General features: G+C 31.0%; 1 protein-coding gene across 1 annotated transcript in view; it reads left to right on the plus strand.

Moving 5' to 3' along the window:
* LOC129216992 (unconventional myosin-Ie-like) overlaps positions 1-17,848 on the plus strand; it is a 92,540-nt gene extending 74,692 nt beyond the window's left edge. Inside the window, 9 exon segments of the mRNA XM_054851217.1 lie at positions 1,597-1,656; positions 1,813-1,898; positions 3,568-3,717; positions 6,682-6,830; positions 7,253-7,423; positions 11,603-11,747; positions 16,618-16,735; positions 16,738-16,795; positions 17,629-17,848. Of these exon segments, the coding sequence (XP_054707192.1) occupies positions 1,597-1,656; positions 1,813-1,898; positions 3,568-3,717; positions 6,682-6,830; positions 7,253-7,423; positions 11,603-11,747; positions 16,618-16,735; positions 16,738-16,795; positions 17,629-17,705 (1,014 nt within the window). The 3' untranslated portion in view covers positions 17,706-17,848.
* Positions 17,849-19,988: the final 2,140 nt, after the last annotated feature.

Here is a 19,988-nt window from a genome sequence, read left to right on the forward strand (position 1 = left end):
TTAACAATGATTTTACTTTCATCAAAAATATATCTATTTAATCCTGCCAACAATTTTTTAATAATAATTTTTATTTTAGTAAATTTTTGGTTCACAACATATGAATTCTCACCTCCGTGGCATGTCACACACCTTGTGTGACTGTTTGTGTTGCTTAATAACTTGTTTAATTAAAAGTATATACTTATTTATTTATTATTCCTTTCACAAGTGTCTCAAATACTAATTGTTTTAAGTATATTTAATTTTTTAATATTGTGCTTTAGTTCGTTTTAAGAGGACAAGGAATCATGTCACTCAATAAATATTCACCTCTGTTACCTAAACACAAAATGCCAGTCCTCATTAACACGTGGCAATAATGATTGAAATCAAATTTAATTTTCCATGATACAAGGGAGCACCCTTGTTTATTTTCGACCATTGTTGAAGTTGTGAGATTTTTGTTGAAAAATAAGAAGATATAGATTTTGCTCTAAAAAACTTAGTGTAGTTATTCTGACTTCTCAACTCCGTGAACTTAAATTTCAGGGATGTAAATTAATGTAAAAATGAAGTGAACATGTTTTTATATGTAGCAAAGAAGAAAAAAACATTTTCCCTGAAAAATATATCCATTAGGCCTATATTAATGGAAAATTCCTCACCTCCGTGACAAACCTTATCAATATCATTATTTCTGAGGTGAAAATAAATGATGGAGGAGAAATACATCAATAATAGGCATTCTACCAAAATTATAAATTGCCAGTATATCCTCAAATTTACTTAATACTATTTTTTAACATGCATTTGAAACTACTAATTAAACCATACTTTAATTCAGAGAGCTTAATATTATATTCCCACTAATCATTAAAATAGCTAATTGTTTGCATAATTAACAAAAATTGCTACTTTGATATTAAATGGGCCTCGATTTTTAAATATTAAACGTTTTTTTCTTTTTTTTTTCCTATGAACAAGGCATTTTTTTATTTTCTTTTTTATTTATGAGTAAAATAACTGGAACTTAGCTGGGCCATTGTTTATGGTTACTTCTAGTAGGTAACACTTTCATGTAAGAATGAAAAAAAAAGAAACAAAATATTTCGAAATTGAAAAATATTTGCATTCAAAAGTTACGTTTTCTGGAGAATGATCCATGTATACTAAATTTCTCTAACAATCTGAAGATTTACTTAAAATACACAGCCAGCTCAGTTATTCCATCTGAGGACTGCAGTTTCGTGCTTTTTAGCACTCATCAGCCCGGAATAGGATCCTATTCCGGACTGATGAGTGCTGAAAAGCACGAAACTGCAGTCCTCGGATGGAATAACTGAGCTGGCGGTCTATTTTAAGTATTTATGCCTTAGCCCTGGCTTCAGGGCGGTAACTTACTACAAAATTCTGAAGATTGGTACATTTCTAAAGTAGATATGGATTAGTTTTACTTATAATAGTCATATAAGTGTATGAAAGGTGCAATGTTATGAGCGAAATAAAGACATATTGAAATAGTTTTTTTTATTAAATGGCTTCTACAATCTATTTTTTTTTTTTTTTTAATTCTAGAGATTGTTCATAATTTATAACTTTTTTTTTTTTTTACAGATAACTAAAAGAGATTTGATTTTAACGCCAAAATTTGTTTACCTAATAGGAAGGGAAAAGGTATGATACATTTTTGTTTCTTTAAATATAAATAAAGCTAATATGATGATTAAATATAAATTAAACTAATATCGATAGTTTTTTCTCTTCTTTTTGATTGATTTCTTTTATTCTAGAAGTTTAAGCTATTGGTTAAGTTTGAAATATCATTTGCAGGTGAAAAAAGGTCCTGAGAAAGGAATGTATAAAGAAGTTGTGAAAAGAAAAATAGATATTGAAAATATTTCTCATGTTTGCTTAAGGTAATTCATGTTTAACAAGAATTGTGCATCATTAATAATCAAATTAAATATTATAAATTTTATGAAACAAATATAGAGAATTAATTTTAAAAATAAAGCAAAAATATTTTTTTAGTTCGTTCCTGTTATTATTCAAAAACATTGAATGAAAAGCACATAATATCTGAAAGTGTACAAGAGATTGGTTACTGGCTAAGTTTTATTGCAGTATGTGCTGTAAAACATTTAGAATGTAACAGAACTGGAATTATCTGAATGGAAAAATTGGGCATACAGAAATTGAGATGCTTAAACATAGTCCAGGATATTTAAAAAATGATTTATAAAAAGGCACACCCTTATAAAGTAACTATGATTAGCATAAAATATAAAACTGTATTGATAGGTATAGTACAAAAACAATAGATAAATTATGCACAAGATCGTTTTAACAATTCTGAACCAGTGTATTTTTTGCTCATCAATTTAACTCAGTTATTAGGAAGTCATTTCTGGGAAACTTTAAGATTATAATATTTACCTGTAACTTGTTTGCACTAATTTTACCACAAAGGAAGTCATTTCTGGGAAACTTTAAGATTATAATATTTACCTGTAACTTGTTTGCACTAATTTTACCACAAAACGCTAGGATTCAGACTCTGAAAAATATACTTCAATAATTTGAAACTAATATTATAAAAGGTGTCCAAAAATTAACGCAAGATTTGAATTTGCTGCCGTATTTGCAGTTAGTTTTTGGCAACCGTGAAAAAAAAAAAAAACAATTTGACCGATGAGAATTTAGGGTTTGTAAAAATGGAGTGTTATGAGATACAACAACAGGTTTTAAGTTTTGAACAATATTTCATAAGTATTGAAAGTTGAGGCTAGTCAAACAGTAACGGTTATGTGTGCTTGATGTTGCGCGACACTATGATGCACTGGTAGTTGTGGCCTTGTTGACCTAGACCTTTGACTTCAAATAACCCCATAAGAAGAAATCTAGTGGTGTTAAATCACATGATCTAGGGAGCCAATTCTAATCACCGAAGCAAGAGGGAATGTCTCATGCAGTAATTGAATTTTTCCACTGGCTGTATGACATATGGCACCGCCTTGTGGAAACCACATATTGGCCGCACCAATAGCATCCAATTTTAGCAGAAAGACCTGTATTATCATGTATTGAGCACCAGTAACAGTTACGGCTTGACCAGCCCTAACTTTTATTATTTTTGAAATAGTGTTCAAAACTTAAAACAAGTTGTATCTTATAACGCTCCTTTTTTACTATCCTAAATTCTCATCTGTCAAATTATTCTTTTTTCAGGGCTGCCAACAATTAACTGCAAAAATGGTGGCAAATTCAAATCTTGTGTTAGTTTTGGGACACCCTTTATTTAAAACATACACCTTCACACTGCAAATTATTCTACTAACAAAAAACAATTTTGTACATAACATGTTTTGATATCTCTCTCAAAAATTCTTCTTCTGAAGCTTATGCAAAAGTTCCAGAATTTGTTTTCAACTCAATTCAACTATATGCAGGAAATGTCAAAAATTTAACTTTTTATTCTGTTTCTTGATGATTAAGAGAATAAGCAAACTGTTTCTTTCTTAAATTTAATTCAAAGTATTTTCCATATTTTGTTGCTCATAATTTTTATTTATCTTTTTCTTTCAGCTCTCATCAGGATGATTTTATAGTTATACATGTAAAAAATGATTATGGAAGTCTTCTAGAAATACCATTTAAAACAGAATTTCTAACGCTATTAAATAAGAAATTCACGGAAAGATCAAACAAACCTCTGAACATTCAATTCAATGACTTGTAAGTTCTTATACTTTTTAAAAACTCTGTTTTAGTATTTTTGCCTATCAAATTTGAAGTAAAATATTTTTGCGTTCCCTAAATTCAGAGTACCTTAATTTTGTTTTTGTTTGAAAATGTAATACATAAGTAAAGTGTTTAGTACATAAGTTTAAATGGCAGTTACAATTAATTATAGTTATTGCAAATTCATATTTTTTCAAACAGACAAAATTTGCTTCAAAAATGTTTTATACTTTTATTGTTGTTATAATTGTTCATTCATTGGTTTTTTTTTCCCCCCAAAAGGTTTGTTTAAATGCTTTAAAGTATATGATATTTTTTACTTATTGCATTATACTTTGAAATCCATTCAGTTTGGTATTGAGGATTCAAATTTATAAATAACTATAGGCCCGTCCCGACCTAGTTTGAGTTAAAAAAAGCTATCTCTCTTAAATAAATATTATAAAGGTACTATTTTATTTGAAAATTAATCGTAAGCAATATTTTTTCTTTCACTTTTATGAGGTTTGAAACAAATTGATTTACCTCATTTCTAGATCAAGAGTGACCTACATATAATTCCCACTGAACAATTAAATCTTCCCGTATGTAACGTTGCACTACGTATCGTATAATTGTACGTTTGATGATGGTAATGGTATAAGAAATTTTCATTGGATATTGTAATCACTTAAATTGGAATAGAAAATATACGGGGACCATGGGGATGCAAGGAATATGAGCCAAATGATCTGCTGCTGGTGCAGTAAGAACAATACTCAAAATCATATTATTACGTAGTGAGTTATATTGAAGAGATTAGACCAATTAAAGTTGCGCAATAAAATTATTAGGATATCACCTTTAATTTTAGAAGCATGGAGATAGATCCAGAGAAGAACCCTAGCAAAGAAAGTCTCCCAATTGCCCGTTTTTTCTTGTTATAAATACGGAGTCTTTCTGTAGGAGATATTCAAAGTAGTTTTAATGTGAAGGGGCCAGTTTTTATACCTCTAATGAAATTCCCTGCATTTCTGTAAAAAAACATTGCAGAAGCCTGTTGGTTGATTTTTGAGTGTAGAATTTATTAATTTTTTCCAGTTTCACTGGGTATGCCAATCAACATTAATTTACGTTCCTGGTTTTCATGTACCAACCATGTTTCAATAGAGTTTTTTTGTTGATTCTCTGCAGCGGTGGCAAACAAAAGTCCCCTGTTGAGTGTCCCCTTCATTCACAAATTTTGCCTTTAATTTTTATATCGCTTGACATTGAACGACAATCAAAGTATTTCTACTGACGCTCTCCTTGCAATATTTCGTCAAAGAGACATTTTTTAAGTGTTTAGGATAAAGCAATAGGGTTTAAAATTTGACATAACAGTTAAAATAGTTGTAAACAATTATCTGAGTTTAGGAGTAGAGTCAGAAAGTTACATGTATAAACTAAGGTTATTTTCCAAGATATGTCGCTGTCTATAAGATCGAGTTCTTTATATGCTGCTTCATAGGTTGGCAGGATCTTTAACTGTTAATCAACTTTGCAAATATGTAGGACCACAAAAATATTTAAAATGAATTCTTGTGACCGAATTCAGATTAGCCATTAGAATAAATATTGTATGTTCTACTAAGAAGTGAGTCTTTTTCAAGCTCGGGATGCCTTTTAAAATGTACTCGTTTCCATCGGGAAACTTGCTTCTTTCATATGCCCCCATTTTTTTTTTTTTTTTGCAATTTCTTTCAGATAGGCTGTTTGTGAGGTATATTAGTTTATTATATCGTCTTTAAATGCTTAAATGCGGTCATCATGAAAAATAGTCCCACAATTAATTTTTATTTATTTTTTCCTCTTTGTCAAATTTTTTCATATCCACTGTTTTTTGTTCGTTGTTGTTTTAACTCTTAACTTTGAAAGTACGGTAATTGTGTGCAATTACTCTTCCAGTTAATAATTTTCTAAACTAAATGTACTTGAATGCATGCAAATGTACAACTTTCAGAAACATGGATTATTATCATATCTACACTACTTAAATTCAAAAATTAATTTTCTCAAAGCGAATCGCAGGTACATTTCATTCAATTAAATTTTGGAGTGTAAACATTATGTGACTCTAAATGATCTTCAATGTCTTAGGCTAATAGAATTTGATAAACCTGATCTTCTACAGCCTCAAATACAGGAAAAGATTTTGGTGGTTCTCCTGCTGGCATCGTGATATTTTTATCTTTCACATGTCCCATTCCTCAGCCTTCAGTATAAAGGAGAACCATTTGTCATTGCAGAGTAATCAGGGTTCGTTTTTACGTATATAAGAACAAAACAGTACGAAACATAAACTGGTATCGTAGAAAACTTATTAATTTTAAAAAATAGTATACAGACATATATGCATAATTTATAGCCTATGTCACTCAGTAAGAATGCACCTTTCACATAGTGAAGGAATTTTTCAAATAGGTGCTGTAATTCCGGAGATTACCTCGAACATATAAACACATAAAAATCCACTGTCTCTCTTTATAATATTAGTATAGATTTCTCAAATTAATGATTTTTTTTTTTTTTTTTTTTTGAGCAATCACAAATTCCTTATTGTTTTCACTTGACCGTTGAATAACATCCATCCTGTGATTTTATTTTTCTATGCTTATAATGTAGGCGTCTATGTGCTTCGGAATCGAATTATTTATAAACGACCTTCTCGACTTTACACAATCTTTTTTACCTGAAAACAGAATCCAGCACATAACATACAGCATCCAATCCCTGGCATTCATTTGAATTTTGACGTCTCGAATTCAAATTATGGTTGCGATAAAAGCCATTAGTAGAGTAAGGTCCTAAAGCAATTTGTGATTGCGAAAAACATAATTTGAATTCAAAATCTTAATATTCAAATTATTATTATTTTTTTTAATTTAATGTCAGAACAAAGTGATGCATGTGACATTCATTCATTTTACTCTTTCTTAGGTTGGAATTTAAAGTTAAGAAAGAAGGATTTGGAGGAGGCGGAACAAAACAGGTAAAAATAATCAATGGGCAAGATCAGCAACCATCTTTTAAAATTAGTGGTAAACTGATGACTGTTGCCATTGCTCCTGGACTTCCTAAAGAAACACGTATGTGGTGCAATTTTTTGCAACTTTTAGTCTTCAATGTGTATTGATTTAATGCTTGTATTTACTTTTCCGATCAAATGCGATTTGATTTCACTGTGGGTCTTGCAGTAATAATAACATTGATTTCAAGAATTGTTATTGAAAGTATTTTTGTAATAGTATTGCTCTTATAGCCTGCTTTTTTCATTGATTGTGTTTGATAATTTTACTGTGTTTGTTTACTTCTTTAATTATTACTCTACTATGTTACCGAAACTTTTTCTCCTTTTTGTTGGGGGGAAACAGAATTTAAAGTTTTAAAGTGTGATTAATTCAAAAGCTAAGTGATAATATAAAAAAATTAATGCTTAGTTATAGGTGTAAATATACTAACAGTTTAAAATAAATAACTATATTAAAATGAAATTTCTGTTCATTTGTAGGTCCAGGTGTTAGAAATGTAAATAATGTAAAAAACAGAAACTCTGTACGTCCTTTAGTCAATCACAAAGCTAGATCATCTACTAGAATTGTTCCTCGCAGAAATGCTCCTTGTGCTCCAGCTTCAAATCCAGCTTTGCAATTGGCTCATGCTTTGGAATCAAGAAAAATAGGTAAGGTAATTCTACATTCCCGATTGTCATTGTGACTAACGATTTCTAATAATTTGGACTTTTTTTTTAAAGTTTGTGTAACTTTGATTACACATTGAAATTAGAAAATAGTATAGGCTGGTTTACATTGAATGGGAGTAAAAGAAAGTAAAAATATGAACATTAGAATTACTTTCTTTTAATAAATCAAACTTACAATGACTCTATACCTAACCAAGTTTCAGAAGATATTCTGTTTGTGCCTTACTGGTGACACGGCAAAAATGCATAAAGCAAGTCAATAATAAATTTTATGATTTGAAAATCTCAATCTGTAATTGTCATATCCAAAACAAAAATAGTATGAAGCTTGTTTGGCAGAAGAAATTGAAAAGGTTATGAAAGGCATGCTAAGAGCATGAACCTGCTTCTGGAGAAATTCTGCGATAGGCGATGAATCATGGTTTACATATGGAGCTCTTGCAAGCGAGATTGGGTAGCTGCAGCTAGGGATTGCTTGCATTTGAGTTGTAGGGGAGTCACATAGGTTAGTGATATGTTATTGCAAGCTACTGAGATAAAAAACTAATTTTGGATAGGAGTCATTTAACTAGGATCAGGCTACACTGTGATACTGCTTCTCATGAAAGAGGTCTTAATAAGATAGGTAAAGAACCTAATAGTAGCTACAACTTCATATGTATTGAATTCAGAAATCGGAAAGGATTAACTTAAGGCAATTTGGGCACACTAAATATTTTGTATTGCAATACTCATAGTATAAAGGAAAAAAATTGACCAATTAAAAAGCTTTTTTTTTTTTTTTTTTGAGGAAAATCTGGATATGACTAGAATAACTGAAACTTGGGTTACTGATGCTACAGACCTTTTACATACACTGGCCTCAAAAACTTAAGGTACAACCGTTTTTTTTTTTTTTTTTTTTTTTTTTTTTTTTTTTTTTTTTTTTTTTGCATCTAACTTGCAAATGAGTGAATGTAGAAACAAAAATTTTTTAGGATATGTGCATTAAATAGTTTTTTATTGAATGAGTCATAGAAATTTGTATAAGTGTATTGCACAAAAATGATTTATGGCAAAAAAACAATCTTTTCGGAAAAGTCCATTCTTGAAGAAAACAGAATAGCACAATGTTATGTAGTAAAATGTCATAGAAACAATACAAAAATGGGCTCTAATAAGAAATGTGTCCCCCCCCCCCTAACTTGAATGCATGGGCAGCATTGATTTTCCATGCTGTTTATTAAGTTGTTGGACACCGGAATGGGAAGCAAAGATCAGACACAGAGTGAGCCATGTTTCAGCTCATGTAACGACCTTGTAGGAGGATTTAAAGCAGCAAACTGTGTGCCAAGGTTGTCCCAAAGATGCAAGATGCTCTATCGGATTCAGGTCTGGAGATCGAGTTGGCCATTTCCATTCGTTTCAAACCATGGTCCTCAAGAGACTCCTCAACAATCCAAGCTCGGTGAGGTCATGCATTACCATCCATCAGAATGAAGTCATTACAAATAGCACCAGCATATGGGTGGACATATGGATCAAGGATCTCATCCCGATATCTCAGACCAGTCAGAAATCCTCCAAGGAACACATGCAGGTCAGTGTGACCACCGAGCGAGATCCCTGCCCAAGCCATGATTCCACCATCTCTATAACTGTGCCTTTCAACAGTGTTGGATTGATGAGATCTAGTGCACTGTTCCCTCCAGATCAGTAGAAGCTCTGAATCACACTCCAATGTAAATCTGGACTCGTCTATAAACAGCACAGAAGCCCATTGCTGCTGGGTCCGGGAAACATGTTCTCCTGCCCAGCATAAGAGGATCCTTTGCTTTGGTCCGTTGAATGGAATATGCACAACTGGTCGTCTTGCATAGAGACCTGCATTGTGAAGACGATTTGGCACCGTAGTAGCAGAGATTCTTCTTCCTGATGCTACAAAATGGTCTGCAACAAGCTGCGGCACAGTAGTGGTTCTTCTCCTTTGGGCCGAAACAACTAGAAAACGGTCTTCTACAGGTGTTGTAGCTTGTGGTCGGCCTGGAACAGGTCTTCTGGACACAAAACCTTCTGATTGGTATTGTTCCCTAAGTTGCGGAACAACACTACGAGACATTGAGATGTCTAGCAGCATCAGCCTGAGACTTCCATTTCTATCCATCCAACTGCCCATGACCTTAACGAATCGGGTAAACGACATCTCTGAGACATTTTGTAAACTCTATTGACTATTGTCCCCAAAACTAACAACAACATTTGAAAATCAACACAACCTACACACAACAGTACGAAAGCTTGATATTTGCATATTTTTTTCGTAATGTTCTTTTCTATAAAATAAATATGACGGCTATCGTTTTTTTATAAATGGTTTCAAAGTTCGTTATTATCATTCATGCAAACTATGCATTTTATTGTTACTGCCATTTTTTACTTGTGAGTTTCAAAAAACATGTTGTACCTTAACTTTTGAGGCCAATGTATTTCTGGGTATAATCAGTTTAAGCAAAACAGATTTATTTAATCCCCAACTTTAGCCTTTAAAGTTTAAAAGTTAAGATTAAGTTCTCTTTTTAGTCCTTGTTTTTAGAATTTATTTCTTTTATTTCCATGGGGACAAACTAATAATCTGTTGGGAGCACTGCATTTGTATCGATCATTATCTGTAAATACTGAAAATATCCTTCTAGTTCATTTTTGTGAAACTTGGTTGTAATCATGGCGTAATTTCTAGCAAAGGAAATGCAGCAACCCTGTATTCTTCAAAGCCTATTTTAGTACATAAATAAGCCTTTATTCCTTCTAATGAAAATTCACACAAAACAGAAAAGGAGTACAGGGTCTGAGCTCCCAAGCAAATTAAGCTCTGGTTGCAATCATCTTTCACTGCGTTTTATTTGGTATTATTTCTGCGCACTTTTATTTAACTGCTTGGTAATGCTTACTAAATGATTGCTTAGCTTAACTTGGTTCAGTTTTGGTCTCCTTATCTTAAGAAAGATATCAATTTATTGGAAAGTGTTCAAAGGAGGGCTATGAGATTTGTAAATGTGCTTTCTAATTTAGAATATACAGTCGGACCCCAATTTAACGAACCTCGATTTAACAAATTTTGCGATTTAGCTGAATTTTATTTCTTCCCGACTAAAATTAAAGCAAAAACCACTATTTAACGAATAATGAACTCCAAATTAACCAATCGTTTGAATAGCAAAAAAAAAAATTTTTTTGTCAATTTGAGTTAGGAAATATTGTATTGTTTTCCAAAGGACATATCCATATTGTCCGAAGAAAAAAAATACTTTTATTGCAATCTGCAATTTTTGATGGGCAAGGGGGCAGCCAATCAATGAATGAATAATGATTCTGATGCAGAAAGCAATAATGAAACTCCCATTAAAACTTTTACTTTTTCAAAAGCTTTACATGGCCTGGAAACTAAAAACATATCTCATGCAGCAGGCTATAAATGACACAGTATTTCCTTCTCTCCATAAAGTCAAAAGAGAATTATTTCGAGTCAAGTACCAAAGAAATTGTCAAAATCTATTACTCAGTACTTTAAAATTTTGAATTAACTAGTGTGTAATAATTCGTGGAATGCTCAACAAGAAGTGCACACTTTCTTCTTTTGGATATGTATGTGCAATTGCTTATTAGGGCTTATAGATAAAGTAAGTGCATTTTTTTTTTCACATCCCAATATTACAAAAAAAATAATTTAACGTGTAAAAGTTTCAGTCCCGACGAATTCGTTAAATTGGGGTTCGACTATAATTCAAGGCTTAAAATGCTTAATGTGTAAGTCTTGACCATAGGAAAGTGAAAAGGGACATGATCCAGTTATTTAAGTTTATTAAAATGGAGGACGTTTAATGGGCTAAATTTTTTCAGATGGCAAAACCAGAGGTCACTGTTTTAAGCTTTTCAAATCCCAAGATAATCTTAAAATGGTTACTACTTTATCAGGGTTGTAGGCCTAGGCATTTGGAATAGTTTACCAGAAGCAACTGTTACCTGAAACGGGGTGAATAGTTTGAGGGAGCTCTTGATCTTCACTGAAGATTGATAAACTGACTAGAACCAGCCTACCTGAACCTAAAGCTTGTTGCTATCATCACTTTTGTATTTGTATTCTTGTTTAAGATTTTTCTGACATTCGTTTTTTTCTTACAGCAGATAAAATACCTGCTCTGTCTAAAGCTGTCTTGGAAAAGAAACTTTCCCAAAATAAATTCATAACTAATAATAAAAATAATAACAATAATAATGGAAATGCACCTCATGACTTTTTAAAGACACCAGAAGCCGGTGTGGCAGGGTGAGTCATGGTCTAAATGATTTTTATTCTTTTGACATTTTTATTATTACATAAGATCCCCAAAGCAGAATACTTGACGATGTTCTGCAACGTAAAATCATTTGACTGAAATTGTTCTGCAAGTACTTCACTTCAAGCATTGTATATGTTACCGTTAAAGTATGAAATCCGTTATTTTATACAATACCTAAGTTATTTCATGGAATAACTGATTGTGTCCGTTAAAGTGTAAAACTCTCTTGTATTTCAGGATTTAACTAGTTATTTCATAGAATATCGATCTGCAGCCCGTTAAAGTAAAATAATCTATATCATATATCTTGCACAACAAATACATTTACCTTCTACCCCTACTGCATTTAAAAAACTCAGTGTGTCAACAAAAAATGTTTATGTTTTAGAAATATCGTTCTTTGTTATTACAAGTGTCATTTTAGTAATCCTTGTTGTAACAAATAATTTTATGGTATGTTTCCATAAATACCATTTATACGCTGCATAAATGAGATAAATTGCTTCTTTTTCATTTTAATTGTCTATCATTAGTTTATTTATAGAATACATATATATATATATATATATATATATATATATATATATATATATAGTTATTTCATAGAATAACTAGTTAAAGTGTCAAATTAATAACATATTACACACTTTAATGGACAAGATCAGTTATTTCATGGAATAACTAGGTATTCTATAAAACAACTGCATTACATACTTTAACGGTAACATATACACAAGCATTCAACGTGACCTTTTCCAGAAATCGGGAGCCCTAAATCAAAATCTTTTCATACAGGAGGTTTTTTTTTTTCAGTTTTTAAAACTTTACTATTGCTAATTTCTGTAGAACCTAAACTGATTAAGATTCTCCAAAAATATTTTATATGTTTTTTAACCCGTAACAGAGGAGGTGAAAAAGTAGGATGTAACAGGGGACGTGAGGTCTCAGAGACCGCTGTACTTTCAATTTTTTAAAAATCGTTTAATTAAGATACATTTCTGTAAATTCCCTTAAATATTCTTTGCACTTTTGTTAGCATGGGGGAAAATATTTTTGAATTTTGAACTGAAATATACCTTTTCCGAGGAAATTTAACAAATGCCTAAAGATTTTTCGAGAGAAATCATATGCTGCAGTAAATAATTTTATTTCGTAATAAAATTTAATCTATTATCAATTAATGATATTATTTTAGTCGTTTAATATATACAGGACATTTTAATACCAAAAAATTGATTACATCACATTAGGAGAACATTTTGACAGCCCTTTAACTATAGTATTTCACGTGGTATTTCCATGAATAATTCAGCCTTTTTTGTCCTTAGAACATCATTGCGTAACTTTTGCAAACATTTCAAGCAATTCTCAACCTCATCTAGAATATTTTGCATTTTTTGCACATAACGTGTATAAGATAAATGAACCTATTTCCGAGATTCTAACATTAAGAGCCATGTCTACTACATGTCTACTACTGAGCATGTCTACTATTGCCAAAAATTGTAATACTGAAGTGGAGGAGCGGTCTCACAGACCGCTTCTAAAGAAAATAATGAAATTTAAACCAGATGCACTTGCCAAAACACCCTGATAAGCAAGGGAGTTTCTCAAGGTCACAAAACACAAAGCTATTTGGAAGAACCATTCAATCAGACTGAAAATAAAATAGGGGTGGTTTGATGAACTTTTGAGCGGTCTGTGAGACCGCACCTCCCCTGTTAAGGGTTAAAATGCATAGAAAGAGCAAAGATACGAAATTTTATAAAAATCCGAACCTACAGTGGCTCCCAAAAGTGTTTGTACACCTTGAAATTTTGTAGTAAAACCAAAATAACGCAAAACTGAATTCAAATGTGAAATCCAATTTTTTTTCACACCATTCTTATGCCATTCTGAATAAAACCCAGTAGTTTTTTTTCAAAATATTGCCAGATTTTATTTTTGAAATTTGTCAAAAAACGATGAGACAGAGAAAAAATACGCCACAAAAGTCATCGTACACTGAAATATTTTTGAATTAATTCATGATTAAAATTATCGTACGTGGTTTTTTTATTATTTTTGCATTGTAATGACACTGTAAAGTCATTTGCCTTCAATTTTTTGTTTATTTATTCCCTAATATTCTGCTTATTATTTTTAAATGGTGGATATGCGTAGAAAACAACAAACACGGTTCGAAATTTGAATTTTTTTCCCTCACTGTAGTCATAAATTGGTTTGAAATGTCTTTAAAGTAGTTAATTTATACCATTCTATAGTGAAGTGCTTGATAAAATGCTTTAAAGACAAGAATCGGATCGAAAACAAGGTAAGAAAAGTTCAACTGACAAAGTTAACAAAGCGTGATCGGGGGTTTACAGTTAAAAAAATTATGAAAAATACACATTTGAGAGCTGAAAAAGTTTCTGCGGAATTGAATGAAACATTTTACGTTTAGTTTTCACCTAAAATTGTTCACCAAATTCTCTGATTAGCTGGATTAAAGGGGAACTCTTCCCGCAGAAATTTTCTTGTTCGTGCGAAAAACAGTAAGCTTACGCTTTCTATCGTAAAATCAATGATAAATAAGTTCAAAACGTTTTGGAACAACGTCTTACTTATAGATGAAAATTAATTCAATATTTTGGGTTAAATTGTTGTATAATTGTCAATAGAAGAAAAAATGAGGAATTTAATCTTAAGAACTTAGCTGGATCAGTTAATCAGGACGGTGAAGGTGTTCTTGTGTGAGGGTGCATAACAGCAACAGGACTTGGAAATTTGGAATTTTTTGATGAAATAATGAATCATGCTGTTCATTTAAATATTTCAAAAAACAATTTTAAACTATTAGCCTAAAATTCGGTAACGGAAACAACTTTGTTTTTTATCAAGATAAGGATAAGAAGTACACGTTTGCATTTGGTGCAGCAAAAATTGTCCTTAAACTGAGAAATATATCCTCAATCGCCAGATTTAAACTCATGGAACATATTTGGAGATATCTGGTGGATAGATTACGAAAATATACCATTGAAACGAAAAGCGAGCTAGAAACAGTAAGACTGGAAGTGCGGCTGAACACTTACTCAGAAATTGCATAAAAAAAGAAAGAAAAAACAATGAAATCTATTCCCAAACGTTTAAAAGCTGTTGTTGATACTGTATGATATTCTACTAAATAATAATTTTGTAAAAAGTTCGATTATTTACTAATTTTTTGACATTTTTTCAAAGTGTACAAAGACTTTTGTAAGATAAAATTTCCGGCACTTTTTGGTTTTTGATTTTTAAAAAATTAAGTTTTAATATTTTATTAAAAATTTTCGCGTAGTTTTGTTAAAAATAGAACATAAATCTTATAATTAAGTACCAATTCCGAAATATTAATTCTAACCAATGCATAGAGGCCTATTTCATTGAAAGTCGTAGGTGTACGAACACATTTGGGAGCCACTGTAGGTGTCAAACCACTTTTTTTGGTTAATTTTACATGACATGAAGGAGCAAGTAAAATAATGTTAAGAAATGAATAAATTAATGAAATAACAAATAAAATGAGTCGATTTCGAGTAGCATATAATGAGACACTTCAAAACTTTCTAAATAATTGAAGTATTTTCAGGATGCAAAAGGATTGAAATCTCAAACAAGACACACAATTTTCGGCGATGGACATGTTTCAATGTTGACATCTTTCCAAAACGTACGTTTATGGAGGAAATTGCAGTGGATGAAGATCAATTGGAAAAAATAAGGAAAAAGGAAACCAAAAACGCTAGAAAAAATCAAAATCTTTTCAGCTTTAGAATATGAAATTTCTCCAGAAACTGCAGATTTTCCACAAATATATTCAAACTCATGATAGAATTTGGCACTAATTCCGCAGATTTCCTTAAGTTCAAAATAAATCTAAAGTTCCTGCAAATGACTTATCGAATTCAACAATTTTCGCGAACTTTCTGCCAAATTATCATAATATGCGAGAATTTCCGATTGTTTTCCCAATTTAAAGAAATGCAGAATTTCTAAAAAATTCTATCTTGAGTTTGAAGATTTTTTTAGAAAATCTACAGATTTCTGTGAAATTTCTGCAGAAAATTTGTCTGAGTTTTCCTCTGACATTTGAACAGAATTGTTCTGCAGCTCAGGCATCTGTTCTGCAACGTACGTTACAAATTTAGTAGTATTCTGCTTTGGGGCATAAGATAAATTATTCTAAGTATAATTTTTCATCTTTACCAATAATATAAGTAATTATGAATTTATTAGTAAGTAATTAATAAGATAATTAACTAAACTGATAAATTGGTAAGAAATCAAAAAAGTATTTCATGTACTTAATTGCTTTTTTTTTCAATCTTAATGCCATTATAAGTAGAAATTGAAAAATAAGTTATAAATGGTTTTCTTAAGTGTTAGAAAATTAATTTAATGAAAAAATAAACCATTTTTGAGGAGTGCTTCTGCTTCAGTTAGTGTGATAATTTTGTGCTTGACATTATTGATTTAAAAAATATATATATGCGAACAATTAAACCTCAGGTCAGAAAATATTGCTGGTCCTTGCTCATCATGACAGGTCTGACTGTAGTTATAACTTAATTACAATTATAATGAATAAAGATTTAAATTCAAAACATAAATATTGCAATGGTGACTTTTTAACCAATATGTATGTATTTTTAATCTTTGTAATGTAATTTTGGTTATTTTACTGTCACGTATTGATATACAATTTGACATTTTTTCAAGCACAAAACGATTAATTAAACTTGTTATATAAATGTTTATATAAATCTCTCTAAGATTGATATACTTAAATTATCTTTTAACAATAAGCTTATGTATACTTTTTGTGGGTTTTCACAGATTACAAAGGTTGAATACTAGGCAAGTCAAGCCTACGCCAGGTGGAGGAAGGCCAAAACCACCTGCTAAACCTAAGCCTGCTTTGCCTCAGTGCAAGGCATTGTACGCCTTACGAAGCTCAAGGACACTGATGAACTATCCTTCGAAGTTAATGATATAATTGCTGTGATTAAACAAGGTAATTACAAATTTCTGTAATTAGATTACTTTTCATTAGCTGAAATGCAGATTTTTAACCTAATGTGTCATGTAGGCTATTTTTGTTATCATACATTTAGCATGAAAGTTAAATGACTGGGATTGAACCCCTTTAAGTCAGGCTAACTTTCAAACGCTCTTGGAAGTTAATATTTTGCATCAGTGGTGCATTTTTAGGCTTTGGGGCCCCATAGTCCCATCATTTTGAAATAAAAGAGTTTGAGAAACAAATATTGTGATTCTCTTTGGGGTCGTCAGGGACCCTCAAGTTTGGGGCATGGTAAATCTGCTACTGTTTTGCATTGTTACAGTTTTATAAGTTAGATGATTTTAGTGAAGTACACAGCCATCAATGCTTTACGAATAGACATTGTCGTAGTATATATCTTAATTTGAAGCAAAATTGTAGTAAAATTATTTTGAATTATGTTTAAGACATCTAGAAGCTAAGCTAAATATGAAGTCACATACAGTCCAGTTGTGATGTAGAAATACACTTATCCTTGTTTTTTTTAATGCAATTATAATAATTAACATTTGAATTGTAACACTTAGATATTTACAAGTATTATTGACTAATTTTGCTGATGTGTCAGCTAAAATGCTTCAAAGGGATGGGTTTATTTTATTTATTTTTTTATATTTGCTACTTTTGAGAACAAAAGAAATTTGTCTAAAAAAGCATTTTTATGAAAATGATTATTGTTAGGTAATATTAATTTTGTAACTAGACAACGCTTAATACAAAGTGCCAAGGTCAGGAAAATATTGTTTTTTTTTTTTTTTTTTTTAATTATTTTTTTTTTTTTACAGATCCATCTGGTTGGTGGCTTGGAAAGATGAAAGGCAAAGAAGGACTTTTCCCCTCCAATTATGTTGAAAATATATAGTAGATTTAAAATCAGTGTTAATAGTGTCAAAATTATTGTTGAATTTTAAATATTTTATTTCATCATTTTAATGTTAATTCTTTTATGAACCTATTACAATTATTTCTGAAGAGCTTGATGATTAATTTTAATAATACTATATAAATGATCTTACCCCCCCCTTCCGGCAATTTAAATACAAAACATATTTTAGTCAAACTATTTTTATAAAAAGAGAAATATTTATGAAATCATAAAAAGTCTGTGATATTTAGAAAACATTTTCAAAATAACCAAATTGTAAATAAACATTTTATTTTTTTTTTTACACAATATTAAATACAATGTGAGTGACAAAATGACTATGTAGAATGAATCGTGTAAGTTTTGTATTAACAAACAACTTGTTGTTGTGTGCATTTCTATTTTTGTACAAATATGTATCTAGTCTGTAGAATAAACTTCTTTTTTAACGAATTTATATTTTACTTTTTTCCCTTTGGTGTGAAAAGTATTGGAAGTCCGCAATTTGTGCAATATTAGTGGGTGTAGTTTTGTTTTTAAATGTTTGCAATGAAGTTATGACATAGTAATGAAAGTAGTTGAATAACATATTAAACAAAACTAGAATCAAGAAAATATCTGCACCTGAGGAGTAAAGGTGTCTTTTTTTTTTTTTTTTTTTTACAAAATAGAGATTTAACCACATTACTCAACTTTTTATGCTCTATTTAGAAGTATAAAGCACTAAAATTTTGATAAACAAATTTTCATTTTAAAAGCCCATGAATCGCAAACCAGCAATGCAAATCATCACATAAGAACAAATTTAAACTCATCTCTTGGCTAATTTTGTTTTCAGTACTCGTTGCCCTTTACCTAAGAAGCACAGATATATTGTGCACTGCAAAAAGTACACAACCGAGTGTTCACAGCTCAAAGTTTGAAAACCCCTGATCTATATGATTCAAACTCTGCACTGGTTTTATTCAAAATCTTTATTTTGTGCCTAATATCCCTTTGCTTCTCTCGGCATAAACATATGCAATATGTATACCTTAATGTTTGAATATAAGTAGGACCACTTGGATTAAAAATAGGCTTGCCAGGTTTCCGGAAGAAAAGCATCGCGAGTATTCTGAAGAGTACACACCCCTGACTGGTTTTTAGAGGGTAGTTCATTCTCAATGCTATGAATAAATGGTTCCTAATTATGAACCTAAACCAGGGGCAATAATAAATGACACAAGCAGAACAATATAAATAATTTAATTTCCTACTTGTTAATATTTATAAATTACTTTAGTAAAAAGAAACACTTTGAGTGAGGAATAAAATTTTGGACAATATTTACATGTACTTTTCATTGACGAGGACTTTTTTTTTAGAAAGTCTTTTTTGATTTTTATCTGGTTGTAACAATCCTCACAAGCTAAGTCAATATTAATTTTGTAAGTTTATGTTACAAATGACAAAGAGTAATTTTCTTTGCTAATATTAAAGCTGAAAGTCTGGATGTCTGTAGCGAATAGCACCTAGACCATTCGGCCGATTTTCATGAAATTCGGCGCAAAATTTTGTTCATAGCGTGCGGGTGTGCATTTCGAAGCGATTTTTCGAAAATTCGATTTTGTTCTTGTTGGGAATTCCAATTAATATTATCAATAATTCACGTTTATTTTGATATATTTGTCATTAATTAAATCCCCATTTTCTTTTATCTTGCAAAGTCACGAATGCTAATTTCAATGTATGTAACGTATTTCCCGATCTTAGACACGTGCGTGCCTTACGTCATGAAATGACGAAGTTCCTTATCCATTTGATTGGCCGCCGTTCTAACATCGGGAAATGCGCATTTCATATGCAAACGACTCTGGCTGACTATATATGTTTCTTCTGTAGATCAGTTATTCTCTCTCTCTGTTAAGGCGCCGTATTTCAGTTTCATAGTCAGCCAAGTCGGCTGCTAGCCGTTATGCTCTCGAATAGGCATTTTATTACTGTAAACTTTATCAGCAAACCTTAAGTTTAAATAACTGTAACTTCAATTGCATAAATGATTCTTCATTTGTCATAATGCAAATTACAAATAATGGTTTTGCCTGTTTTACAAATCTATCTAATGCTTCGAGAGAACTTACTTTAACGATATCATATTTCATATGTAAATAGTTCGCCAAGGATACCACTGTATAATATCACCAAGGAGGAAATAAAGCCATAATTTCAAATACAAGTATTATTTTCTGAAAAGGACTCCAGTTACACTCTGCAAGTAAAAATGCACTAATTAAATTAGTC

Source organism: Uloborus diversus, chromosome 2 (genome assembly GCF_026930045.1).
Source record: "Uloborus diversus isolate 005 chromosome 2, Udiv.v.3.1, whole genome shotgun sequence".
Classification (NCBI taxonomy): domain Eukaryota; kingdom Metazoa; phylum Arthropoda; class Arachnida; order Araneae; family Uloboridae; genus Uloborus; species Uloborus diversus.